Source organism: Poeciliopsis prolifica, unplaced genomic scaffold (assembly GCF_027474105.1).
Source record: "Poeciliopsis prolifica strain line A6 unplaced genomic scaffold, Auburn_PproV2 SCAFFOLD018, whole genome shotgun sequence".
Lineage (NCBI taxonomy): Eukaryota > Metazoa > Chordata > Actinopteri > Cyprinodontiformes > Poeciliidae > Poeciliopsis > Poeciliopsis prolifica.
Window position 1 is genome coordinate 2,360,072 of NW_026562393.1, and position 26,472 is coordinate 2,386,543.

At 39.7% G+C, this 26,472-nt stretch overlaps 1 protein-coding gene across 1 annotated transcript; it reads left to right on the forward strand.

Moving 5' to 3' along the window:
* The first annotated feature begins 344 nt into the window (after window positions 1-344).
* Window positions 345-26,291, forward strand: LOC129367980 (vesicle-fusing ATPase-like). Its single transcript, XM_055042714.1, has 22 exons — window positions 345-412; window positions 2,082-2,167; window positions 2,720-2,816; window positions 3,366-3,405; window positions 4,970-5,136; window positions 5,239-5,349; window positions 5,518-5,593; window positions 6,593-6,748; window positions 9,220-9,419; window positions 11,107-11,272; window positions 11,450-11,524; window positions 12,205-12,392; window positions 12,913-13,008; window positions 13,913-14,069; window positions 14,151-14,284; window positions 14,622-14,688; window positions 14,768-14,847; window positions 16,256-16,390; window positions 17,778-17,891; window positions 24,314-24,369; window positions 24,542-24,611; window positions 25,856-26,291. Exons 1-21 carry the CDS (start codon window positions 401-403, stop codon window positions 24,576-24,578), a joined length of 2,250 nt encoding a protein of 749 aa, XP_054898689.1. The 5' UTR covers window positions 345-400; the 3' UTR covers window positions 24,579-24,611; window positions 25,856-26,291.
* Window positions 26,292-26,472: the final 181 nt, after the last annotated feature.

Here is a 26,472-nt window from a genome sequence, read left to right on the forward strand (position 1 = left end):
ATAATTTGTTTACAACCTTATGACAATGTTTGGATTCTATGCCATGATAGAGCAAAAAAAAAAGAAAGGAAAAAGAAATTGGCAAAAAAAAAATGCCCTAATTTTTTTGTGCAAAGTACATATATTGATTTTAGTAGTAGTTATGGAAATCAATATTTAAAAAAAATCTGCAATTCAAATGTTCGATAGGGTATACTTAAATGCTTTTAAACTAACTCGAAATGTCTGCAGTTAAGAACATGCCACTCATAATATGGCGACGGTCTTCACAACCTGTATTTCCGTCGGCTGTAATATACGTATCTAGTGACGTTAGGCCACGTATTCTAATCCCGCCTCCGGTTCCGTAGTTTTTTTTTTTCGTCTACGGAACTCTGATGTCCAGTTAAATCCAACAAAAATGGCGACACGGGTGAGTTTATTTTGACAGGCCTATTGGAACTCCGGCACCAATATACAGCGAAGGAAAATACATAAAAGTACACCATAATATTTTAGAACGGGAAGTTTGTTACACGTAAAAAGAGCCTGCACAGCATTAGCCAGAGTAGCAAGACCAGTTGTCATTCAGAAGTTCCGGAAGAAGAATCTTATGACCAGTCTGCTGTTAATAGTCGGTTCTGCTATTGGTTTATAGGTTAAAATGACCCAAAACCAGAGAGCTGCTTTATCTACCAATAAGATAATATTTCCGAGAAACATTTACATGTCTTTGATGTGTAAATGCTGCTGATTCGTTAATTAGCCCCGGTGTTTACAAGGTAAAATGAAGGAAGTGCCACTGGATTTAATGGTTGCATGAGGGTGCTTCATCTCAGTCTGAAGTTTTTCATTGAAATGTGTTTATGCTATTCAGTACACATTTTTTAAAATATATTTTTCTCTATATCATTTCATTAGTAGATTTCAATCTGACAATCCAACAATTTCAACTTTACACTTCAAAAATACATTTAAACCTGCAGAGGAAGTCTTGTTTAAAGTTAGACATAAACTGAGGATCACAGCAAACTTTTTGATCTACATGCAAAACTAAAACTGGAGTTAGATGCAGTTTTTGGAGTTAACCTAAATGGAGTTAGATTACAAAAAACTAAATGCTAAGCTTGAAGCATCCTACCAGGCACCCATAGCATCCCTACATTGAAACGTGGTGGTGGGAGAAAGATGCTGCAATTGTAAGGAACAGTGGAGCAAGGAAGCTAGACATTGTTGAAGGTGAGATGAATGTAGAGTACAATATTAAGAAAATCTGTGAGTGATTACAAGTGACAAAGGAATATTGTTTGGATAAAGCATATTTTTGTATTGGAATTGCCTAAATTCTTTTGAGAATTTCTCATAACACTCGAACAATTTTTAAACAATATAGACACCATACATTTCTGTATGCGACATTTTTCATGACAAGTTTTAAGCATAACTTTAGCATGTGCGGATCTTTGCAAATCTCACGTGCAGACATATGACAGCAGCTTTACCTTTGACCTCGACCAAATGATATTGTGACAGTCTCATGGGGAGATTGCTGCTCTCTGTTGACGCAACTGTGCTTTTACTCACAGAAACATTTGCCCGGGATTAATAAATCAAACCATCGCTGGAAAACTGATTATCAAGGCGCTTCTTATCTTTGCATGGCATTAAAATTTGCTTGACAACCTCAAACGTTTAAAGGTGTGAAAACAGGAAATCTGTAGTGATACATTTATTTTTCACAGCAGAGTGGAGAAACTATTGGTGTAATTAGCAGATGTAGAGTTGGGCTGTGGGGAAGATTAAACATCATCCAGTCTATCTGAAAAATAATGTGCATTTTAATAATTATCAGGCACTTCTTTGAAAGCATATCTATATTTCCACTTCTCATTTGACTATTAAAGTATGTTCTAGGTTGTATGGGTTAGGGTTAGGGTTAGCTACTTCTCGCTACGAAGTAGCTAATTGGTACATTGATGCAACTAGTTTAAAAACGCTGATAGTGTTTAGCATTTAGATTTTTTGGCTAAATCTTTTAAAAGTGCTATTAAATTCTCAATAGAAATATGAGTAAGTTGTGGTTATTCCTGTCTTTCTTTCAGACCTTGAAGGCAGTGAGGTGCCCTACAGACGAGCTCTCCCTGACCAATTGCGTCGTGATCAATGAAAAGGAGCCAAACTTGGAAGAGTAAGTGGGGCTTTTTTTCTGATGCATCACAATTGGTCAACTTTTTCACCCGGCATAAAATCCATTTAGGGATAAACGGTTTAAACAGTGTTGAGTGTAACTTTATGAAACATGCCAGAGGAGCTGAGTGTGTTGACTTTAGATCTAAATCCTACCAATCAGCTGACAACAGAAAGAAGGGGCAGACTGAATAATTACGAGAAGCTTGACATCTTTGAAATAATCCTTTCATGTTTGTACAGACGATGGGCAATGCCGTGTTGCTACACTTTACACCAAGCTGTTTGCTGATTCCAAAATAACTTGATTTGATTTTTACCTGAAGCTTTAAAGAAATAATCCCACACCTAATAGGCATGAGGATAATGCCTTAAATCTCCTTCAACGTCTCGATTTCAGCCGTCAGAAATTAAAAGGGAAATCTTTTGGATGATATTCCGTTTTTTTTTTTTTTTTTTTTAACCTGAATAGGTTCAGTTAAAAACCCCACTTGTGTTTATTTTTTAACCCCTACAACTGATTTTTTTGTTGTTGTTTGTGTTGTGTCTGCAGACATGTGGCCGTGTCCAATAACAGACAGGACTTTGTGTTTACCATTAAAAGACATAATGAAGTGAGCATCGGCTCAATCGCTTTCAGCCTGCCACAGGTACGGTTCACACGCTTCCTCCCCGAACTACATGCTACCTAACTGTGCCTGATCTTTGCAGTTAACCCTGCAAAAAACATGCAAAGAATGTCTTAAAGTTTGACTTTGAAAAAACAGGTTTTGAATTTATTCAAAAGACAATAAATCGTATGGTGTGAATTGTCTTGCACGGGCTTCTTTGTCTCAATCTGCCTGTTCCTGCTTTTTTCCTCTTTTTCTCTGCCCGCTCTTCCTCTGTCTAAAGCACTGGCAGCAAAAGAACTCAGGTACTACTGTAACCTCCTCACGACGGTCTTATTTCACCACCTTGCAATTACTGATTTGCTCAAGTTCTACCTGGTGGAAGCTGTTAATGAAAAGGCTGTTAAATAAGACCAGTTCCAGAGGAATGTTGCTTTCTGAAACATGCTGTTCTCATTTTTTTTCCTGCTAGAAACATGCACAAGATTGCTTAACTCGCAATCCTGCGCATGTTTAATTTATTTCATTTCCATCATAACAAATAAATTACCCTTAACTAATTCAAACACTTCCTCTTTTTCCCTACAGAGAAAATGGGCAGAAATCACTCTTGGAGATGACTTCAGAGGTGAGCCATTTAGAGCTTCATTCTTGACCACTAGAGGGCGGTGAAGGATCAAAGCTAAACTGAAATAACTTGTTTCTTGAGCCATGTCATAAACATAGCTAAAATTCATATTCTACTAGAAACAAAGTGATGTTTGACAAGTAATTTAAATTATCTGAATGTTTGTAATAACTTTTGAAAAACTCAAGTGGAAGTAGCAAGGATTTTTACAACATAAAAGAGCAGTCATTAGTTATTTAGGATTCAACTATCGAATCTAATTGGGGCCAAAAGCAAAGAGCCTCACAAATATTTACTTAAATGTCTCTGGACAATTTGCTTCTTTACATTCCTTCCTGCAGCCGCTCACAAGCGTTGAATATTATTCTGACTGGACATTTGACTGATCGTCAACCAGTGGTTGGTTTTCTGGATTTGGATCCGGTGTGTTATAATAGTTTGTTGTCTAGCAGTTTATTCTAGCAGGTTATTTTCATCCAGCTTTATTCACTCAAAAGCTATCTTTGACATCTGTTCGGGGCCTTTGTGCGTCTCTATATGTTTGATATTTCATCTCACTGTCATAAAACTGACTCCTGGATGAAATCCAGTAGTCACTTTCTCTCTGGCTGAGGTCTTCCTCGCACGTCTCACCCAGGAATCCCATCCAACCTTTTTGTGTTTGGTGACATTAATTTGTCATGTGTTAATTAGCCTCCAGCTGCAGACTTTAAAGACTTCAAACAGCTTACATGCGACTGACGTTAAAGGCGCTTGACTTTAATCTGACAGAAACCCTCCAACTGATATCTGGTGGGTCATTTAATGCTGATTTCCAAGCACAAGAGGAGGAGAAAGAGAGGAATTCAGCTTTTACTTAAGTGACATAGAGACCGCATAGAATATTAGTTAGCCTCCAGGTAGGACAGACAGTATGACAGTGGATGTGGGTGGTGTCGGTGAACATTTGTCTCAGAGGCTGACCAGCTTCCAGAGACGGAGAGAGCCTCTTCTTTGATGAATATTTTGCCGAAACTCTCCAAGGCCAAAGTGATGCTCTGAATGACGCGAACTATTGTCAGGCGAAGAATAAAAGGGAGCCGGCCGACTGGTTTATTCACCGTCTTGAGGAAAAGAATAAGCTTCATCATGCTTTCAACGGTCTTGACGTCATCTTAAAAGACTCAAGAAACGCTTTGTAGACTTTCTAGTTCAGGATCAATATCATACAAGATGACATAGTTATATGAAGGATGGGATTTGAATCAGAATGTCGCGCTTAACTGGGATAACACTTGTGACGATGTGTGTTCCTCAGCAGCATGGTTTGAAATTAAACCATGCTGCTGGCAAACCATTGACAAACAGTTTGGTAGTGAACGTTTCCTCTTCAGTTTTAATAGCCACAATTCACTATGTATCCATGTTACCACATTGCACTTAATTAGAATATCATCAAAACTAACAACAAAGCTATTATCACATGATGGCTACCTTCGTCTAGCATTTTCTGTGTAATCAAAGGGAGAAAATTTTCTTTGTTTAAAACCTAAAGCTTTTATCCTTGTTTTGTTTCCCTCCACAGTAACAAACTACAAGTTTGACAAATCCAAAGGGTGCATAAGCAGTATGACTGTGGAAATTGACTTCCTCCAGAAGAAGTACATTGACAGTAACCCGTATGATACAGACAAGATGGCAAGCGAGTTCCTGCAGCACTTCTATAACCAGGCGTTCTCTGTCAACCAGCAGGTGTTTTTGGGTTTACAGGGTTAAATATTAGGTCTACAAAATGTATGCAGTCTTTTTCTTTTTCAGGAATAAACATTTTCCCTTCTTGTTTCCCTCATTAAGCTGGTATTTGGTTATTCAGAAAAGCTCTTCAATCTGGTGGTGAAAACTATCGACGCCATGGATACCAGCATCCTGAAGGGAGAAAAGACATCCAACGCTTCAGGAAAGAAGGTATCTGCAAATATTCCTCTCATCCAGCAGCTTTCATACCGTCTTGAGTCAACTGAGGCTCTTTATTTCCAAGTTAAAGCTGTGGGTTTTTGTTGCTCAACATTTCTGTGAGATCTGCGCAACGGTGTCCAAACCAGGATTATTGTTTCCTGTTTCTGTTTTCCTCAGATAAAGGTCGGTCTCTTGCTGACAAACAGTCAAGTGATTTTCGAGAAATCGGAAAGCTCAGCTGTTGTTTTGATTGGTGAGTGTTAGTTTTTGCATGTTGCAGCGCCACGTGTCTTTGTTTTAGCTCCTCTGCTTCGCTTCAATGTTTCAGATCCTCTCATAAATTGCAATATCAGACAAAGATAGACTGGGTAAATTCATGTTTTTACATGTTGATTTTATTTAATTGGAGAAAAACTATCCAAGCCCTCCTGGCCATGTATGACAGGGTAATAGCTTTCCTGTTCAAATCATAAATTAAGTGTGAGTAACAACATTTTCAGGAAAGCTGAGTTCAATTTGAAAAGCCACGCCCTGGTTTGATAACTCCCAAACTTTGTGACCGCTTTCTTTATGTAATCAGCCTATTTTTAATAATGAACATTTGTGGTCTTTCTTATGTTTGTGTTGTCTATAGCCTAACACTTTTTGTATTTAAAATCCACTTTAATTCTATGTAATATTTTTATTTCATGACACACTGGGTTTTCATTGGCTGCATTTTTTCAAAAACCAAAATGAGCAGAAACACCTGAAATATTTCACAGAATATTGAATGCATTGCATATTAGTTTTACTTTTTAAAAAGTAATTATTCAAATAAATAAACTTTTGAATTGTATTTTAACTTTTTAAAATGCACATACAAATGCTAAGATAACCCTGGAAAATAATTTTATTTCCTCTAAAGCAACTGACATTTGTTCCACCAGGGGGCGCACAACACCCACATAGGAAGGTTTGCTAGGCAATATAGCAATAAGCAGAAGCACCTCACACACCTTTTGCATTTATTAGTAATTAAACACATTGGACACAATAAAGTTTATAAACTTGCAGGAAAACGAAGAGCAGTTCAGAGCTTCTTCTGCTTTTGCAGTTTTGACTTTCTGTATCCACTGGGCATTTGTTAGAAAAGAGAAAACATGAAAGATGGCCCTGGTGCATGTTCAGGTTGGTTGGAAATGTTCTGTGATTGTCATGTTTCAGCTTGCCGGTCGTACATTTAGTGTCTTGTGCTCATTTCACCCCGAAGGAAAATCTAAAACCCGAGATGCTCGGCAGTCCATCATCAGCCCTGACTGGAACTTTGAGAAGATGGGGATTGGAGGCCTTGACAAGGAGTTTTCTGACATCTTTCGCAGAGCCTTCGCCTCACGAGTCTTCCCTCCAGACATTGTTGAACAGATGGGTAAGTGCCCCTCCTCGCCGCCCCCTTTTACATTTTTTTTTTCTCAGTTCTTCCTTCTCTTATTTATCTGTTCCTGCTCATGTGTTCCTTGTACTGAAAACAAGATTATTTTTCTGTGTCACTGGAAAATTCTCTTGAATTCTCCTCATCATGTAAGTTCTACCTCAGCCTTCTACAAATGTATTCCTTAATGGTAATTTGGAGTTTTTAATTGTTTATTTAACCTTTGCTTTTTCTTGGTTGGAATGATTCAATAATATAAAACTGTAATGAATTTAGCCTAAGCTTAAGGTTTGCACGTTTGTATTTGCTGTGTATTAATTTAGGGTCAAAACTGGCATTAAAGCAGTCCCACAACATGATGCTAGCCCACAATGCTTGACAGTTGTGGCTTGTCTGTGTGGGAGTTTTTGCAAATTTCAGTCAAATTTAACTGTGTTCATTGTGGACCCGGTTCTTGGCAGAAACTCCAGTCCATAGTCATGTCAAACTAAAGCAGAATCTCACAAGATGATGCCACCATCTCCCTGCTCACCTGAGGTAGTGCTCTCAGGTTCTTAGTTTAATGTTTTTTTGAAGGTCCAGTTTGAAACGTTCCAAGAAAATATAAGATACATTTATTTTCAAGGTTATTATTCAACTTCTATGAGTGCAAAATTTTAGCAGATGCTGTAAGTTTTCAGTTGTCATTTGAATCTCAACATGAAGGCAATATAATTCCTTGCCTTATAAAAATGTTCTTGAATCTACAATCAGTGTTACTCAAACAGCTAAGCCTGTGTCCATTTATGGACACCGCAGAGCAATGACTAAACAGCCCTGACAGAGACCTCGGCACTCACTCATTAATAAGTCTCTGACAGCTGTCAGGTTACACGATGATTCACTCTAAAGGACAGCAGCTCACTCTAATGAAAGCCATGAGTTGGACCTGTTTGTGATTCAGACCCCCAGACCTTGGTTCCCACATCTGCACTTGATCACCCCCGCACTGTGAGTCTCACTTTTACACCAAGAAATCTCATGAAAACCTGTTATTTGCACCTCTGATTTTAAGAAATGTGCTCCATGCTTAAAAAGTGTAGCCAGAGAGACATGTACCCACCTTGCGGTGGGGCAGTGGTGGCAGGATGACCTTTAGCTGGGTGGCTGTGTGCAGGAGCTGCCCTTTGGCTGCCGGCAGCTGGCCGGCCATCGTAATGAGATGGCGTGCCCTGATAGAGCTTCCCGCTAAGGGTAAACTTTTAATTGGTAGGCATGTGGAGCGGGGGGCTGCAGGTGCTGACAGGGAGGCGTTCCTGCTAAAAGTCTGAAAGTTTCACCTTGTCTCCCCTTTGCTCCCGGAGAGGCGAGACAGACGGACAGAAACTTCAGAGCTTTGTCTCCGAAGACCACAGAGACAAGCACATCACTTTTCCCCGCCGCGCTCTGCTCCCGTCTCGCCTGTCAGCCCGGCTGCTTTTCCCTCAGCACACCCAAATGGCATCTCAGATGGTTATCTAAGGTTGCTCAATTAGTCTGGCCTAAATGTCATTAGGCAGGTGCAAAAGGCCATGAAAAGATCCAGACTTTGACCAAAGTCCAGTGGAGAGTTCATCGCATCCAGACACACTTGAACTTTAGAGAGGAAAAACTATCGTAAATGTATAAAAATGAAGTTATTGATCAGAAGTTTGTGCCAGTGGAGCGATTAATTGAATTAGTCGTGGTATATTGATTGTTGAAATGATTGTCAACTAATTTAGTAGTCAATTAGTTGACTGAAAAATAAGACGTTTTACAGAAATTCAGTGAAAACTGAACAAAAACATACACATTTTGCATTTGAGATGACAGAACTTTCTTTGTCTGCAAATGTGTTCTACCCAGAAGTCCTCAAGTGGCGTACTTTTAGCTTCACTCGGTTCAAATTTGTTAAAAAAAAATACTATTAATCATCTTTTGCTATCTAATTAATCGGTTAATCCCTGACTTGTCTTTTGTTTTGCTTTTTAAACTCTTACATTAAATTTAAAAAAAAAAATGTATTGGGACAGAAGTAAAGATTCACTTTCTCTCAACAACGGTTTATTTTCTTGCCAGACTTTAATAAGAGCCAGATTTTTAGAGCTCACAATTAATAGATCGATACTTGATTTCTTGTCTGATCAGTGTTAGACTTAGCTGAGATTCAGTTATTCTAATTTAGACAATTGAATATGAGAAAGAGGAACTGAATACAAATGCATTTTTTACGCACTACTTCATGTTGGCTGATGTCACAAATCACAAATGCATTTTATGGGTGTTTTGTTTTTTTTCTTTTATTGTGTGTTTCATCCCTTATGTGGGGGCTTTTATATGTTTTTGAATATATAAAAGCCCCCACAAAGTCCTCTGTGACTTTAACAAGTCACAGAGGACTTGTTAAAGCAAGTCCTCTGTGTTGAAATGAACCCTTCTTCTCGCCATGCGCGTGTTTCTGCCTCCAGGCTGCAAACACGTGAAGGGAATCCTGCTATACGGCCCTCCGGGGTGCGGAAAAACCCTCATGGCCCGTCAGATCGGCAAGATGCTGAATGCGCGGGAGCCGAAGATCGTCAACGGCCCAGAGATCCTCAACAAGTACGTCGGAGAGTCTGAGGCTAACATCAGGAAGCTGTTCGCAGATGCAGAAGATGAGCAGAAGAGGGTAAGAGGAGAATACGCTGTTCCCTCTTTCATGGAGACAGTTTTATCTGAAGCAAAAAAAAAAAAAAGAGCTATCCGGTGTTGCAGAAGGATCTTGCCCTGTTTAATTAGCCATTCATTTTGTTATTAATGTCAAAACTTTCCCAAACCCTTCATCGAGACATCAGAAGTCTCAGACCTCTTTAAAATAATAATAAAAAAAACAATAACTATCTTCATGAGGAGAGAGATCTGCCCTTTAGCCAGATGTAGCTGTGAAATTCTGCTTAAAGCCCAGCAGCTACGTCTGATCAGTGACATGAGCGTCACTCTGCACCACTTAATGATAGCGCTGGGTTCTCCTTGACCCCTTATTAGGCCTCCATATGCAAACACACACTTACACACGCACACAGGATCCAGTGTGTAACATGCGCAGCCCCACACCTGCCTTAAATGCTATGTCAGGGTTGACAGGCCTGTAGATGGAGGGATAACCCCCTACCCTGCGGCTCGCTCATTTATTCCATCTGTTTGTCTGTGGACGGCCAGGACTCGGCGCAAATCAGATAAACATGGAGATGTATAAAAGCAGTGCTTTGCGCGAGCATTCATACCCATTAGATCTCTTTTTCCATTTTGTCACATTACAACCACACATTTTTAGTGTGATGGGTCACAATTGTAAAGTGGAAGAACAGTGACCAAACATACCAGCCAGGCATTAAAACATAGTAGTGCTGACATCATTCTGTGGGCATTCGTTTTCTTCAGCACGGACCGGCGAGCTGAGTTGATAGGAACGGTTAAGGGGAGCTAAATAAAGGGCAATCCTTAAAAAGACACTTTGATCAATGTTTATTTTTTTTCAAAATGTTTTACATGATGTTTCAAAGAAAAACATCTGTGGTTTATATTGGTAGATCAGAATAAAGTAGTGCTTTGTATCGCTAAATGGAAGGAAAACTGTCAGTTTTGTTTTTTAAACCCTTACAGTTAAGAATTTAAAATGTAAGACATACATTTCTATTCTTTCTAAAACGTGTTAAGCTCAGTCAGATTGGATGGGAAACATCTGTGAATATCAGTTTTCGAGTCCCGCTAAACATTCTGAGTTGGATGCAGGTGTGGACTTTGATTGGGCCATTCTAAGACATAAAAATGCTCTGGTCTAAAACCATTCCTTTGTAGCAGTTGGTGTTTAATTCTGCTAAAAGATTAAACTCTGCCCCAGTATCAAGTCTTTTCCAACCATCACCAGGTTTTCCTCCAGGATGGCCCTTTATTCTGCTCCATAAACCTTCCTATCAATTTTGAACTGTTTCCATTTCTCTAGAGAAGAAGAACATCCCAATATCATGATACTAATTTTCTCTTCTAAGTCCTTCCCACAACAGCTGGATTTATACTGACAAAGGTGGACTCCACTTACTCATTAAGAAACTTTCAAAAGCAATTGATTGTTCTGGATTTTATGTGCAATTTTTCTATCACATAGAATAATAATAATAAAAAAATAACTAAACACAGACTATACCCCTAGGGAACCAGACAATTTTGTAAGCTTGATCATTCTGACAAAGTGTGTTTGGCATTAAGAGGCGAAGTCGGACCTCCGTGCTTGTAGGTGCAGATGTTTTAAGATAACAGCAGACGGCTTATTTACGGTCTGCGCGTTAATCTTCTTTCTCTCCTGCGTGGCTCCGCAGCTCGGAGCCAACAGCGGCCTCCACATCGTCATCTTCGACGAGATCGACGCCATCTGCAAGCAGCGCGGCAGCATGGCGGGCAGCACCGGCGTCCACGACACAGTGGTCAACCAGCTGCTTTCCAAGATCGACGGTGTGGAGCAGCTCAACAACATCTTGGTCATAGGTGAAAAGCCCCGTCGCTCTCACTTTCTCTCTGGGTTTATGCAACATAAACTCTCACACTCAACAGACTGTGCTGTGTTCTAGCTGAGCATCTGCGCTCTATCTCCTGTGTGTCATTCACCCTCTTCCTGTGCTTTCCCTCCCCTCCCGCTATCTCTCCATCTCCCGTCTCCCTCAGGTATGACCAACAGGCCCGACCTGATAGATGAGGCCTTGCTGAGGCCGGGAAGACTGGAGGTGAAGATGGAGATTGGTAAGAAGTGAAGAACACACACAGACGAGGCTTCACTCCACTGTTTATTTCGAGCAGCGTCTCTCACAGACCGCAATGTAGATTTGTATTGTATTAATAACAGCAACACCACCCAAAAAACTATTAATTAGTCCAACATTCCTGTCTAAACTAAAGTAAGCAGTGAGGTGGGCGCTTGTCTTGCTTCAGATAAATTTAAGAATGTTTTCTTAAATTTTGTGTTAAATTAACAGATCTTTTTACCTGTTATTGTTACAGACACGCTATATAACTTATTTATCGAATCCAGACATTAACAAATGAAGCCCAGACTATAACAAAGCAGTGAAATCCCTCAGCTGTTGGTTGCCAGATTGTTATGCAAAAAGCCCATTTATTCTCACTTCTTTGTCCTCGTCAAAGCTTATCCTTTCAAAATAAATGAACATTACTGAAATATCTTACATTATATTAAGAAACAGTTTCAACAAATATCAAACTTACTCCAAAGTTAGAAATTATGTCTAGAGTGCTAAATTAGAATGTGTATGCTGTGTCCAATGGGGATGAAAATGGTCATAATGAGAGTAGGAACTTAATTCTGCTCATATTATTGCCAGAGTACAAGATTACTTTCATAGTGCATAATAGTTGGGGTGTTTAGACTTAATAACTATTGATTTACTAAAATCTTTCTCCAGGGTTACCAGACGAAAATGGTCGCGTTCAGATACTAAACATCCACACAGCAAAGATGCGTCAATACAACCTACTGGCCACTGATGTGGACGTTAAAGAGCTTGCTGTGGAAACTAAAAACTACAGCGGTGCTGAGTTGGAGGGACTGGTCCGGGCCGCGCAGTCCACCGCCATGAACAGACACATCAAGGTCAGGTTTTCCTTATTTTAGGGATTATTCAATATGTGCATTGCAAAAGCTGAAAAAAAAAATACTGTACATCTTATAAGAAGTAAATAGTATATGCGTCCAGGTGCAATGGGCTGTTTATTATGTTCAGACTCTTGACAATTAAGCGTTTTATTAGGTGCACTGGCTCAAATCTACACAGCTCACTGCTGCACACAGATAAGGAAAAGTTATTATCTGTTAAGTGTTCTGCCCCCACAGGCACATACACTCATAGAGCAGCAGATATTAGAGGGTGATGATAAGTGACGGACAAGGGGTGTACACATCTCTGATGGCTCTGACGCTTTTCTTCACTCCTCTAACCGATTATTCTTCCCTCCCTATCCCTGTCTGACCTTTCTGCAACAGGGGAAACACTGTCTCATGGCACGTTGAGCAATCTAAATGTGCCATATTTCACGTAAAAGCGGTATTTACCAAGGGGACATTGAATTGTATCAGTTAGGAATGTATTTTTTTTTTTTTTGCGCTGTTGCAGGCCAGCAGCACAGTGGAGGTTGACATTCAGACGGTGGAGAAGCTGCAGGTCAGCAGACTGGATTTCATGGCCTCACTAAATAACGATATCAAACCGGTAAGTTTGTGTGTGCATCTCTGTTTCTGTCCTGATTGAGTCAAATAGGGACAGGAAGTCACCAATCAAACTAGTTTCCATTACGTATAATCATTCCCTTTTCTGCCTTACCAATAGCAGGAGACTGTGGAGCTCTTTATTTTGGCTCTGCAGAAAATCATATCCTATATTGTAGTGAAATTATTAAAATACATTGGTAGTCAGAGTGAGCACATATTTTTTTTATATACATACTAAATATGTCATATCCTAGTCTTCTCTATACTTATGCTCCTTGAGATAGTGTTATTTAAAATATCACTAAAATATCACATATTTTAAATCTCTCTATAGCTGTCTGGTCAGTTTTTCGGCTTTCTGCAAAATAGACTTCCTGTCAGCCATGTTGCTATGGTAGTCAAACTGTCTTCTCGTTAGCGATTTATGTCATGAGATACTTCAGCTAGTATATAATCTTCTGACTAGCTACCTTTTTTGCTACATATCTAGTCAGTTGTTTGTCTAGCTAACAACCTGTCAAGCTAATAAGCTGTTTGTCAATCTATATATTTAGACAGCTAATTATTATTAAGGTGATGACTGGCCTAGCTTTTCAACTGTCTGTACAGCAACTTTAGCTATACTAGACATTCATTTATTTACCTAGCTAGGTAAATAGTTAGCTGTCTCACAGGCTATCTGGTTAATAGAGGGTTGTGGAAAGTAATAACCTTTTGAAAATAATTTACTTTTAGCAGTTGTTTGTACTACACTGTACTTTTACTTGAGTAATATTCGTATGAAGTATTTATAAAAGCTTAAAAAGCTTAAAAAGGTTTGAAATTGTGTTAGTTGTACCAACAACATTTAGCAAATTTTTTGTTATGTATAACGTGGTACAATCATTTTTTCTGTCTATTTTCAGGCGTACGGAACCAACCAGGAGGACTACGCCAGTTACATCATGAACGATATAATCCGGTGGGGTGATCCAGTTTCAGCAGCGCTGGAGGATGGAGAGCTGCTGGTCCAGCAGGCGAAGAACAGTGATCGTACACCGCTGGTCTCTGTGCTCCTGGAAGGTAGATAAGCATTAACATGTTCAAACCCACAGGAAGAAAAACATTATATTTCCAACTAAACTTTCCATGCTTCCCTCTCAGGCCCACCTAACAGCGGGAAAACAGCTCTGGCAGCTAAGATTGCTGAAGACTCCCAGTTCCCTTTCATCAAGATCTGTTCACCCGACAAGATGATCGGACACTCTGAGATCGCCAAGTGTCAAGCAATTAAAAAGGTACGCTTCATTTTCAGTTACTGAAAAGTTTACATACACATAATTTCTTAACTCTTAACTCAGGAGACATTAGAATTAAAAACCATCGGGTTTTTTTATTATTAAAAACCACACATTTTAAAGGGACTTCTTGAAATGCAGTTCTTGTGGGTGAAAATTTACATCCAAGTTTTTCTGTTAACTACTGATATAATATGGACCTAAAAACCTTGAATTGGGGAAAAGCATTTTTTACTGAAAACAATTAAAGGACTTTAAATCTATAATAAACTCATGAAAGTTATTTTTTCAGTCTCATTTTAGATTTAATGCTTAATTGTTTTTTGTTCTTGAATAGATATTTGAAGATGCTTACAAATCACAGCTGAGCTGTGTGCTAGTTGATGACATTGAGCGTTTGTTGGGTAAGAAAACATAGAAATCAATGTAGATACATGTTATCCTGTCAATCATACTCATGTTAAAATGCTTTTTTTTTTCCAGATTATGTACCGATTGGTCCTCGTTTCTCCAACTTGGTGCTACAAGCGCTGCTGGTTCTCCTCAAGAAACCGCCTCCAAAGGTACCAGCAGTTTTAGTTGTTATTTATCTCCTCCTGATGCTGTTAGTCCTTAGGCAGCAGAAAGAGGGCAGCAGATCTTATGGACGCCTACACAAGGTCTTATGAGGAACTGATGGAGGTCCTTGGCTGCGACTGGCATGTGTGAGCAACCGTGTGAGGTTATTAGCAAATGTTTTGCTCCGGGTCCGTTGTGCTCAGAGTGAATGGTGGCGATACAGACCAATTTCTCATAGCTTCTTTGGTTGTAGTTTGTTGTTGTGTTTGTAAATGAGGGTATAACCCACTATATGGCTGCTTGAGAAGTGGCGCGGGGCCGGGCGCTGAATGCCTGGGTGCAGAGCTCCTCCGGGGTTGTAAAGCGCTGAGCCCAGCGGGGTGCCTGGGGCCGGGGGAGGCCAGGGGGACACGGAGGAGAATGGGCTCTGTGAGAGATCCAGGACCTGGCAGAGCTGCCGCCTGTGTGGCACCTCATCTGCATGCAGCATCACAACCCCCCACGCCATGGGGGGGAGCGGGCAGCTATAATCCCCCTGTCTGCTCACCACTCTTCTACTTCTCCTTCCTCCGTTGTCTGCTCCTGGTTGTCCTCCAGCTCGTCGGCTTAGTGGAGCTGCAGTTCTTCTCTTTTGTCTTCTTTTTTTTTTTCACTCATGTTTGTCCTCTGTGCTGTTGTTTTCTACTCTATTCTGCCATTAGTTTCTGTTCCGTATGCTCTTGTTGCGTCTGAGACCCCGCTAAATGCCATCCATCAGCAGGGCCAACGGCAAATCACACAATTGATTTAATATTATTCTGAAGTCTGCAGAAAAAACTAAAATGAAATGAAGCAGAAACCAGCTCCTATGGAGTTTTCTTGGCCTTATGTTTAAATAAACAGCACAGAATTGTCTAAGATTATTTAATGCATCTGGTCACTTTTATTTTTCTCAGATAAAAATAAAGGTAATTTTAATTTATTTTGAGAGTTTTTAATGTATATTTTACTTTCTATATGTTTTTTTTTAAAGTCTGCATTCAGACTTCCTCATAAGGAAAAACAGATGTTTATCTGTTTATTACATGCTAATATTTGATTTTGTGTGATGGTGTAATTGAGCATCATTTTATTGATTGTTGTCTTTACAATGTGCAAGAAGGATGCAAGACATAAATAAATGGTCATCTGCTGGTAATGCAGACACAACATGCAGGGTTTTGGTTTTGTAACGAGATTCAAGTCTTTTCAGTTGAACAGAAAGTCCACAAAACTTACATCCATGTCCACAACATGTGCTGTTTCATTATCTCCTTTCTTTCTGCATCTGAATATTCTGGTTAAAAATCAAGTTTGAATCTCTGGAGAGAAAAATCAGGGAGTAAATTGGTAATAAACAAAAAAGGAATGACGCACGTGTCTCCTCCCTTTCAGGGACGTAAGCTGCTGATCATCGGCACTACGAGTCGCAGAGATGTGCTCCAGGAAATGGAGATGTTGGACGCTTTCAGCACCACCATCCACATTCCCAACATTTCCAGGGGAGAGGAGCTCGTACAGGCCCTGGAGGTAAAACATGCACGACTCAAACCCTAGCGAATGCAGAATAAATTAAGCAAGATAATTAATTAAAGGTTCCTGATATTATGCATTCGCTCTACGAGAAATATTCTAAATCTAATTTTCAGGGAGAGAATCTCAATCACAAATACATGAGAGACAAAACTAAACATAGATTTTACATCAGTGAGTGAAAGAAGTGCTTAGTCCCTGAGAAAAACAGAATGTAAAATTAATGGCATTTTTACTGATTATCTGGAAGCCTGGACATGTTGTTAGGGTCAAATACTTATTTCATCCAGTGAAATGGACAAATATAGAATTTTTGTTTTATGCCTTTATTGTCCTTTACATCTTAAAATAAATCTAGCATAAAAATTAGTAACAGAAATGGCAGAATTGGTGTAATATCAAAAAAAGAACATAACTGAAAAGTTAATTTATTCATATTTCCAGTAACACAATTCACCCAGTAAAACGTATTATGTGGATTAATTACACGCTGCCTGAAGTTTTCAAGCCTTTATGTCTGGTAGTTCTAATGGAGCCGCACCATAATTAACTATTTCACTTCTATTTTATTGAATTTTAATGAATTTGAATGTCATTGAAAAGTAAAACTATTTTCATAACTCAATTTAAAAAGCCAGGGTGTCTGCAGGCCGAGACTCGGAAGCCACATTTAACGTTTCGAGAGTGGCTCTTTGACAGTTTTAAAATTTAAATGAATAAAAGTAATTATTAAAAAATTACAAATTTTAGCTGGTTTTCCATGTGTATTTTTTATACAACAGATGCCACAATAAATTGCCAAAAATGAAGGAAAAATATTTTTCTCTTTTGAAAAGTGTTTTTGCCCATTACTTTTCCATCAACTTGAAATTCAGCAAAACACATTAAATATTTGCATTTGTATGTTTTTTAATAATACCTCAAAATACAAATTTTGGTCCTTCAATTTAATCACTCATTTTCTAAAGTATGTTTTTATTAAATAGAAAAAAGACACGTAATCTAAATAAGTGCAGATTTGGGCACATGAGAGATTGAGCAGAAACGAGGATAAAAATGTCTCTGTGGATGGTACAAGCTGCTGATGCAGGAAATAACATGGACATAGTATTTCTGGTTTTAAAACCAAAAATTATTTCTGTTGATCTTTAGTATCTGATTCTATGATAACTTGAATCATGGGTTTTCATAATCATTAAGATTAACTAAAAAACTCATTCATCTATTAGTTTCACTTCACGGAAGTATCTGCTTTGGGGAAACTGCAATTAAGAGGTATCTCAATATAGTTACCTATTACTGTATGTTTTGTATCAGATCTGAACTATTTTCATATTTTATGTGGTTATGTTCAACTTGTATCTCTTCTCTCTGCTCCCCTCAGCTGTTGGGGTCTTTCGAGGAGAAAGAACGACTCAGCATAGCTAAAGCAGTGAAGGACAAAAGCTTGTGGATCGGCATAAAGAAGCTGCTCATGCTGATTGAAATGGCTGCACAGGTATGGATAACAATATTAGTTATTATTCAATGACTGTTGGGCTGGAATAACTTCACAGAGCTCCTTTGGGATTGTTGTAGTATTTGAAAGCATGCTGGCTCAGTAGCTCTCCAGGATTTTTCTTTTCCTTATTATTATTAAGCTGCATCTCCACCAGATGAAGATGCAGCTTTATCTGGTGGAGATGAAGCTGCAATCTCACTTATATATTCTCACTTTAATAGAAAAGAAATTCCTTAAAGACCTGATACAGGACTTGAGAGATGCATCATTCTTCACTTGAACAAAGGTTTTTGCAATTTGTAGCAAATTTTGATTATTATTATGATTTTTTTTTTTATCAAAAAAAAATTTATTTTTATGTCACCTAATTTTTTACCTGGGGGACTGTTGGATTGTTAAAGTTCCAATACACCAATAAAAATCCACATTTTATATTATTTGTATAAATATATTTTATTTTTAGTTATATTTTTGATAATTATTTGTTTGAAGAGACAAAAAAAAATCCACTTTGAGAAATGAATCCTTTCCATATGAGGTCACGTTGCTGTGAAACCAAATCAATTTATTTTTAAGGCTTTTTGCACATCTGCACCAGGGATGCCAATAAGTGTGAAGAGAGCTGTATATCACTGCTTTTATAGCTTTGTCTTGGCTCCAACAATGACTGATCCTTCCTCATTTTGCTCTAAAGCAAAGATTTAATTCACAACGTCTGTAAAACAGTTCCTTTTCGTGGAAGCCCTCACATTCAGAACACGGTTTCGTAACCGTGAACCGAACTGCGTCCCAGCAGCTGGGAGAACTGCTCGTGAACTGGAGCCGTACTGGATCGCTCTGCTCGACAAATCATCAGCGAAGCCACGCGGTTTTCATTCCAGCTTACGGATGACAGCTTTTTGTCCCCAACTGACAACAAACAGGCCGTCGAGAGCTGAGAGTGTCGGCCAGATGTGGAGGAACACGCAGGGATGGGGTGATTCAGCTCAGACCACACTGCCAGTTTCAAATTTGTGCTCTGAATATAAAATCCAACATGACTGATTGATTGTAAAGGCTATCTTGCATCTTCCAGCGCTTCGGTTTTAACCCCTCAACTGTATCGACTCACCCAACTTCAACTCCGCACCGAGTGTGTTAGCAAAGTTGAACAAACTTGATTTTTCACTGTCAGCATTTTTTCCAAATAGGAATTTGCACTGTTTTGTTGGGATTTTATGTGACGGATACAAAGAAGTCCATTATTGTGAAGTGTCCAATTTATTCTCTAAGACGTCAATATTAACTCTGGAAGAGCTGCATATATTCCCCATTTCAGATGGAAGAAAAAACTTCTAGGCATTGAAACCACAAAGCTGGTCTTTATGGAAAAGCACCAATGGAAGTCTATACCAAGCATGTCGTAGAAAGTGGCCTGCGACACTTGAGCCTCAAATGAGACTAAAGCCAAACTTTCTGCCCTCCGTGCAAAAAGCTATTTCATATTTGATGGCTAGATAAATGGAGCTAAATGCAGGACGATCCTGCACGAAAGTCTGCGAGATGCTGCAACCGACTTGGGTCTGGGGTAGAAGTTCACTTGTAACAGGCCAACCCTAAACACACAGTCGAAATGCAACCGGATGGTTTAGAATTAGATCATCATTTCAAACTCTTCTAAAAATGATTTTACTTTACACCGAGCAGAGATTCTTAAAAATAATTCCAGTTTTATAAAACCGTGGTTTTATTTTTTCAGAAAGGGTTTGATTTGTATTCATGAGCGGTTAAAATATGAATCAGACTGGGGCACCACTAATAAGATGACTAATAATGTCCTATAAACTGTTACAGAGGCAGATGGTATTTTTTCATGCTTAGTAATGCAGAACAATTGCGATTTACTTTAAAGTATTTAAAGAGTTTTTACATTTTACATAGTTTATGAAATGACAGGTTTCATGTGTAGGACTAGCATGTTTAAAGGAAATAAAGTGTGATAAAACATGACTAAGTACATATATCTATCACTGGGAGTAATATTGCATAACTAGAGACGCACCAATCAATCAGCCTGATAATTTTTAACTTTGATCTTTGATAACTGGAGTCCAATATTTTACAAGCACAAAGATGTGATGTTTATAAAAGGATTTGAGTTTAATGATCAGATAAATGTTTAGGTCTGGTGTGTAAATTATTTTGTTCTTGCTACAGTATGTTTTCACTTTATGAGCTTGTTGAGAGAAATGAAAGTTATATTAATTTTTTCAAAATGCATATTTGCTATTTTTCATCTGATCACCAATAATTAACAGCGACTAGATCTGCTGGGAAGTTTCAAAGTAGACACTGCTGGAGTCGTTTTCACTAATGGACGTTAAATCTTCTTCACTTCCACGTTTGCATCCTGGAAGGAAACCATTCCCTAAATCTTTATTTACTCCTCAGAGACGAACCAAAACTCCCGTTTCTCCTTTAAGGTTGAGGCTGAAGGAGTGAAATGAGATTCAGCCTTAATCCCATCAAGCAGTGCTCTAATTAATCACGTGATGATGAGCTTTTTATCTGCAGAGTTGGAGCTTCAGCTGTTTAATCATATATGCTAATAATGCAGGAGAAGCAGAAGCGTGCAGACCTTCACTCACGCCATCGTCATATGAGATGATTTTTGTCTTCAGAAAGACGCACAGATCAGAACCAGATCAGGGATCTGATGAATACCCCATGTTGCTTATTGCCTCATATAAACTTGGAATGATAATTGCATTATTACACTCTGTTTATCCAGCCAGTCCTTTGAAATTCATCAGGTGCCAGGATGCACAAAGTCATCTTATTCCTTACATACTTGACTGACATTTGATGATAAAGCAACAGAAATCCAACAGCTTGACATCTGAGGAATGATCGTCGATTTTTTTCGCCAACTTATTTTACATCACGTTTTTGTGATGGTAGAAAAAAGTTTCACTTTAGAAGCATTTAGGATTTGCATTTCAGCAATTTGATACATATTTTGTGAGTGAGTTAAATGCCAAACGTTTAATGGAGCATCAATTATTGTCGTTGCCAGTAATAGAAATTTGTCAATTTTCGCCTCGATCAGCATTGATAGATAAGTTGGATGCATAAAAACCAGCATACTTTTAGAGCTAGTTGAATCCAGATGAAACGTACAGGAAACCTGCTTTTATGCGTAAACAGGGATCATCTTGCATCTCTGATTGCAAAATTAAAATCCAGGTTCAGCTGAATGTGTTTATTGACCAGCAGAGAACCCATTTAAGTTTCGAGTTTTTTTTTAATTTTTATATCTGAGCAAGAATTTAGATTGAGTTACAGACAAATAAGTACAAAAACGTCATTAAGAATTTAAAGGAAAGTTGTCTGTGACATCATAATAACATGAACAGGCTGTGATGTCACATACTGCTTTGTTGTGTAACACGGGGTATAAATAACTCCGCTTGGTAACATTCTGCCAGGTTCCACGATATTTCAAGAAGAGTAGGCATCAAGTTCAGTTCAGAAGAAACATGGAGTTATTGAGGAGAGACGTGCAGTTGCTAGTGGATGGACACGCCATATCTGCTATCAGTGAATACATCGATCAGACACATGAAGACGACTGGCTGGATCAACAATTTCTGGACCTGGATAAAGGTATCGAAGAGAGGACAAGATACCTTTTAAGTTATTTAATGAATGTTTTCTCCGGTTTTGTCAGGGACGTTTCTGAGAACCTGAACTACGAGTATGGCGATATTAAAGTCATGTTCGGAGATCAGGTCTCTCAGGCCTTTGCCCGGGCGATGGGAGTCGACGAAGTCGTCCAGGGAGACTGTGCTCAGGTGCTTGACGTCCTTTTCCTGAAGCACGTAACATCTATGTCTCCCATGGATGATGAAGACCCCTTGTCGATTCTGAGGCCGGGCTTAGGTCTCAGTTCTTTGGCGCGAGCTGTCATCAGTTTAGTCCATGAACTGATGACAGCAAGGAGACGCGCCGAAGGACTGAGGGCGTCCCTAGAGGAACAGAGACAGGACACAGTGCGACTTTTTGTGAAGTCGTTGCTGTGTCTGGGCATCAGGGAGTCAAAGACACGGCGATGTCTTGATTCCCTGATGGAGGCACAGGAGCGCATAGTTCATCATATCTGCGCTGACATCGAGAGCCATCCGGTGGAAATCCAGGTGGACTGGGTCCCTGGGCTTGTGAAAAAGGTTTTCAGGGACCTCAGAGAAACCTTTGGATGTTCTGCCGGATGGGCTCTGGGCTTCATGGAGCACGAGATCGTCGACGACACAATTGTGTCGTCTCTTTTAACCCAGATTGAAAAGCACCAGAAGAAGAGGGGCAGTTTTTTCTCAAAACTTTCTTCTGGTGCCAACATCTTCAAGAGGTATTTTATCAAATGAAATGCCTCTTGAAGATGTCAATCTCAGCTGTCGATCTCGGCTCCATGACGCCCCCCTGTGCCTCCGCCTCTCTGTTCCTCTGTTGGTCCTGGTATCGAGTCCTCTCTCCGCGCCTCCGTCGGTCCCAACCCCAAAAAGCCTCCAATAATTACCTTAACAATTATTTTCAGTCATATTTGATCACTTTAAATGTTACTTAAAAAGGGATGCATAGTTCGTACCACTGTTGCCTTGCAGTTTGATGGTACTGGGTTAAATTCTCAGCCCGGGGTCTTTCTGCATGGAGTTTGCATCATCTCCCTGTGCATGGTGGGTTCTCTCCGGGTACTCCGGCTTCCTCCCACAGAGTCCAAAAGTATGACTGTTAAGTGGGTTCTCTAAATCCTCCTTAATGAGTGTGTGCGTGTGTCTCTGTTTCCCTGCAATGGACTGGTGACCTGACCAGGGTGACCTGTCCAGGGTGACCCAGCCTCTGACTTGTTGACCGCTGGAGATAGGTACCAGCACACTTCCTGACCGCATACTAGGCCGTAAGAACATAGATGGATGGATGGATTATTTTCAATCATATTCTATAAATTTGAATGTTATTTAAACAGAGAGTCAAACTGAATTGAGCAAGACACAAAGAAAAATCTGAAATCGGTATTAGTGCAGCAGGTTTTTCTTATTTATCCTCTGTTTTTTTTTTTTTAGCTTTCAGTCACCGATTACTATAAAGGTGTGATAAAATAAATGGACCACGTTGGTCTAACTTGATCCTACGCTGTGATTTTCCGTAAAAGTTGCAACATCAGGGAGCTCTTGAGTCCTGGTAGAGATTTAACTTTAGGACGCAGCAGTAATTTCACTCGGAGCGTCGCTGAGCGGTTCCTGAGCTTATCCTGTGTTTTCCGCTAATCCGTTTCCAATGCTGTGCCGCCCGAGGGCTCAGAGACCAAAACCCATTCCCGGCTGATTTCCAGGCTTTTCTGCTTCACACCGTCGCCTGTTTCGTGCTGGTACTCACTCAAAGCTCCATCTTCAGCCTGCTGGCCATCGCGATCGACAGATATCTGGCGGTGAAGATCCCGCTGAGGTCAGTCCGCGCCTGGTCACCGCCTGGGGTTTTATTTTATCCTGGCAAACATGCAGACAGGGAAAGCTCATAACTCGGACTGAATTCCTGAACTCTCAGAGGTGGTATTATGGCTCTCTGCCCTGGGCGTCATCGCACGAGGGGGACAACATAACAGCTCGGAATAAAATTAAAAAAAGCTCACTCTTCATTTCTTTGTGATATTTGATGGAGTGTTATTGGAGATTTTAATAAAACATGGCATAACAATGAGGCAGATGTTGTTTGCTTGATTTAAGGGTTGCTTTGAATAGATTAGATCAAAGAATGTTAATGGCCTCGAATGGCCTTGTCAAACTACCAAGCTAAATCAAATCAACAGGATTGTAGAAAGTACCGACTCAGGAATACACATGCATGTCAAATTTCTATTTGTTAACCGATTTTAAATGCATGCATTGTTTACCTTCCGCTTTACAACAACGCACCACTTTGCATCGGTGAAACAAATCAAAGTTTGTGGTGGGAACGTGACTAAATGTCAGAGGTTTAACTGACATAAATACGTTTGCGAGGCCCTGCACCTTATTTTGTTGCTCGTGTAGCCCGACAGAACATCTCCTGCAGCATCATCTCCTAACTTTGTGTCTGTTCGTCGAGCCTGGATGTGGTGTGTAAGTGCTGTGGTATGCACGGCAGCAGCCATGTTTTACACCCTCCCTCTTCTGCGCCTGAAGAAATATGAACCTGTGTTCGCCGAGACATGCTGCGAACAGGCGTGCGGCGTCACTCGTCTTCACATTCCCAGTTTCCCTCTCGTTGCTCCCGTGCGGTTGAATCCACTTCTTCTCTCTCTTGCCCCATTTTAAATATTTTATTTTTTCGCACAGTTTGATGTAAAACGACGTGTTCCAGTTTTAGTAAAAGTGAAACATAGTTTCTAAGACGTTTCTTACTTGCAGATGGACCCTGACTACAGAGTCAGTAAGTTCCTGAGTCTACTGAGGGATGAAGGAGGGTAAGTATCCTCTTCCTGTTTCTGTGACACTGAACACTCTCACCACACTCGCACACATTTGTCACTGTTGACCGAGACAGGGAAGAGCCAGATGTATACATTTCGATCAGTATATGAAGTGAGATTAATAATACACATGTTCTCTCTCTGTTATTTTAATTTTTTTCTGTAGCCTTGATTCTAAGCTGGTTGGAATCTCGAAGCAGTGAAGAAACATAATGAGGAAGAGTCATCCTTCCTTGGTAAGACTGCAGAGCCTGGATTAAAGGGAGATTACATGGAGCTGAGCACATGTAGCGGCAAACCAGATTAACAACCACCATTGGCTTCATTGACACTCCACATGCAAACGAAAACGGAAACTGCAGGGCTTGTTCGATACGGTGGAAAAGTTCAATATCAACCCTGATTCGTGAGATACCCTCTCCACCTTCTCTCCAGATTTCTTCTCTTCTGAAATGTTTCGGTTCATCAAAAGTCTGTCAGACAAAGGCCACCTGAGTAAATAAAAAACAAGATTTTCATTTATTAAAGGAAAGGAGCCAGCCAAACCAACCTGAAATGTGGAAAAGTTAATTGTCCATTAAACCTAGCAGCAGCTGCCGTCAAGCATTTCTCATAGCTAATGGGTGTTTTGCAAAGCTACGTCCACAAAGTCGTGAAGATCATTAGGATCACATTACCACTTATTTTGATCAGGGTGTGTTTCTGGCCTCCTGTCTCTCAAATGGTTGCTATTTTTTCCCCTCAGTCTTCTATTTCTTATTGTCAAATCATCAATACTTAGCTAAGCTGGAGATTAATTTTCAGACAGATTACAGTGACTTTGTTTCTAATGTAATACTTAAAAAAATAGGTTGGAATATAATGTCTTTCTTTTGAGTTTGCTTAGCCTACTTCATACAGTCAGGCAGGGTCTACTAATATCTGGATATTCACAATCACAAAATAATCTTAAAGTATTGAAATAATATCTGAAACATATGATCCTAACAAGTAATCAAGGTAACTGATGTGTAGTCTGATTGTTAGAAGGTAGGAAGGGAAGATTTGTCTTTTTCTTCAGTGGATGTAAGTATCTGCTCTTCATCACGTATGTATAATTTTGAGCCTGTAAATTTGATCCAAAATAATTTTTTTGCCTGTAATGAGAGCATTTGAACTTCTGACTGAAATTTGAAACGAAACAAAACTCGAAAGTTTCCAAAAGTTTTGGTGCCACACGCTTAACGGCGTCTTTTAACATCCATCCTGTGAAGACTTGGCTCCCCACGGTGCAAAGACTAGAAAGAAAGCCTCTCCGCCTCCTGCAGGAGTTTTGCTTTTCTTCGCAGCCTCAGAGACTTATGGTATAGTCGGCATAAACAGTGTTCCTAAAAATAAGCCGGCTAGACAGCTGCTCCCTTGTGGCGACACGTCCTCTTTTTTTTTCCTTTTTCCTGCCAATCTCTTCTCATTTATACTTTTTTTTTTTCTCTCCGCTCAGTGACTGAGTAGCGGAGGCCTGAAAGAGGCTGGCAGGGAGAGGCATCAATCTGGATCCTTCCTTCTCATCCATGTGAAGTTCCCTGCAGTGCAGATGTCTGCAGCAGCCACCGACCTGGACACCGACTTCACTTCAAAACTGTGCCAAGATGGGAAACGAGACTAGAACTTGTATATGTTGGATGCTTGCGTTTTGGATTTTCTGATGACTAATGCTGCCATCCTGGTCGCCAGAGCTGCTTAGGGATTTTCACTCATTTACGTTAAAAGAGTCAGCGCGACTGAGGCACATCTATAACAACATGTGCACAAACACTAATTATGAGACAGTTTTATTTGTGTAGCCTAATCATTCCATGACACGACTTGGTGTTCAAGTTGTGCACTCGCTTCGATCTGATCTTTTTATGATATGAATAAATTCTGTTTCTTGTTAATTAATGCTCATCCATCTTTAAGCTGTGTGCAACATTTAAGAATCGTGCCTCATTTCTCGGTTCCGATCATCCAGACTTTCTTGTAATGTTTAGATATTTAGAGGATTTTTATTTTTTTTTTAACTTTGGCTTTTATTTCTCTCACTTCTGCGCAACATTGTTTGTGCAAAACCTTGCAAAG

Excerpts from the sequence above, each read along its gene's own strand:
- LOC129367980 (XM_055042714.1), top strand. Across the intron at positions 6,749-9,219 it reads AGACATTGTTGAACAGATGG|GCTGCAAACACGTGAAGGGA; the intron begins GTAAGTGCCCCT and ends TTCTGCCTCCAG. Across the intron at positions 17,892-24,313 it reads TGATTGAAATGGCTGCACAG|ATGGACCCTGACTACAGAGT; the intron begins GTATGGATAACA and ends TCTTACTTGCAG.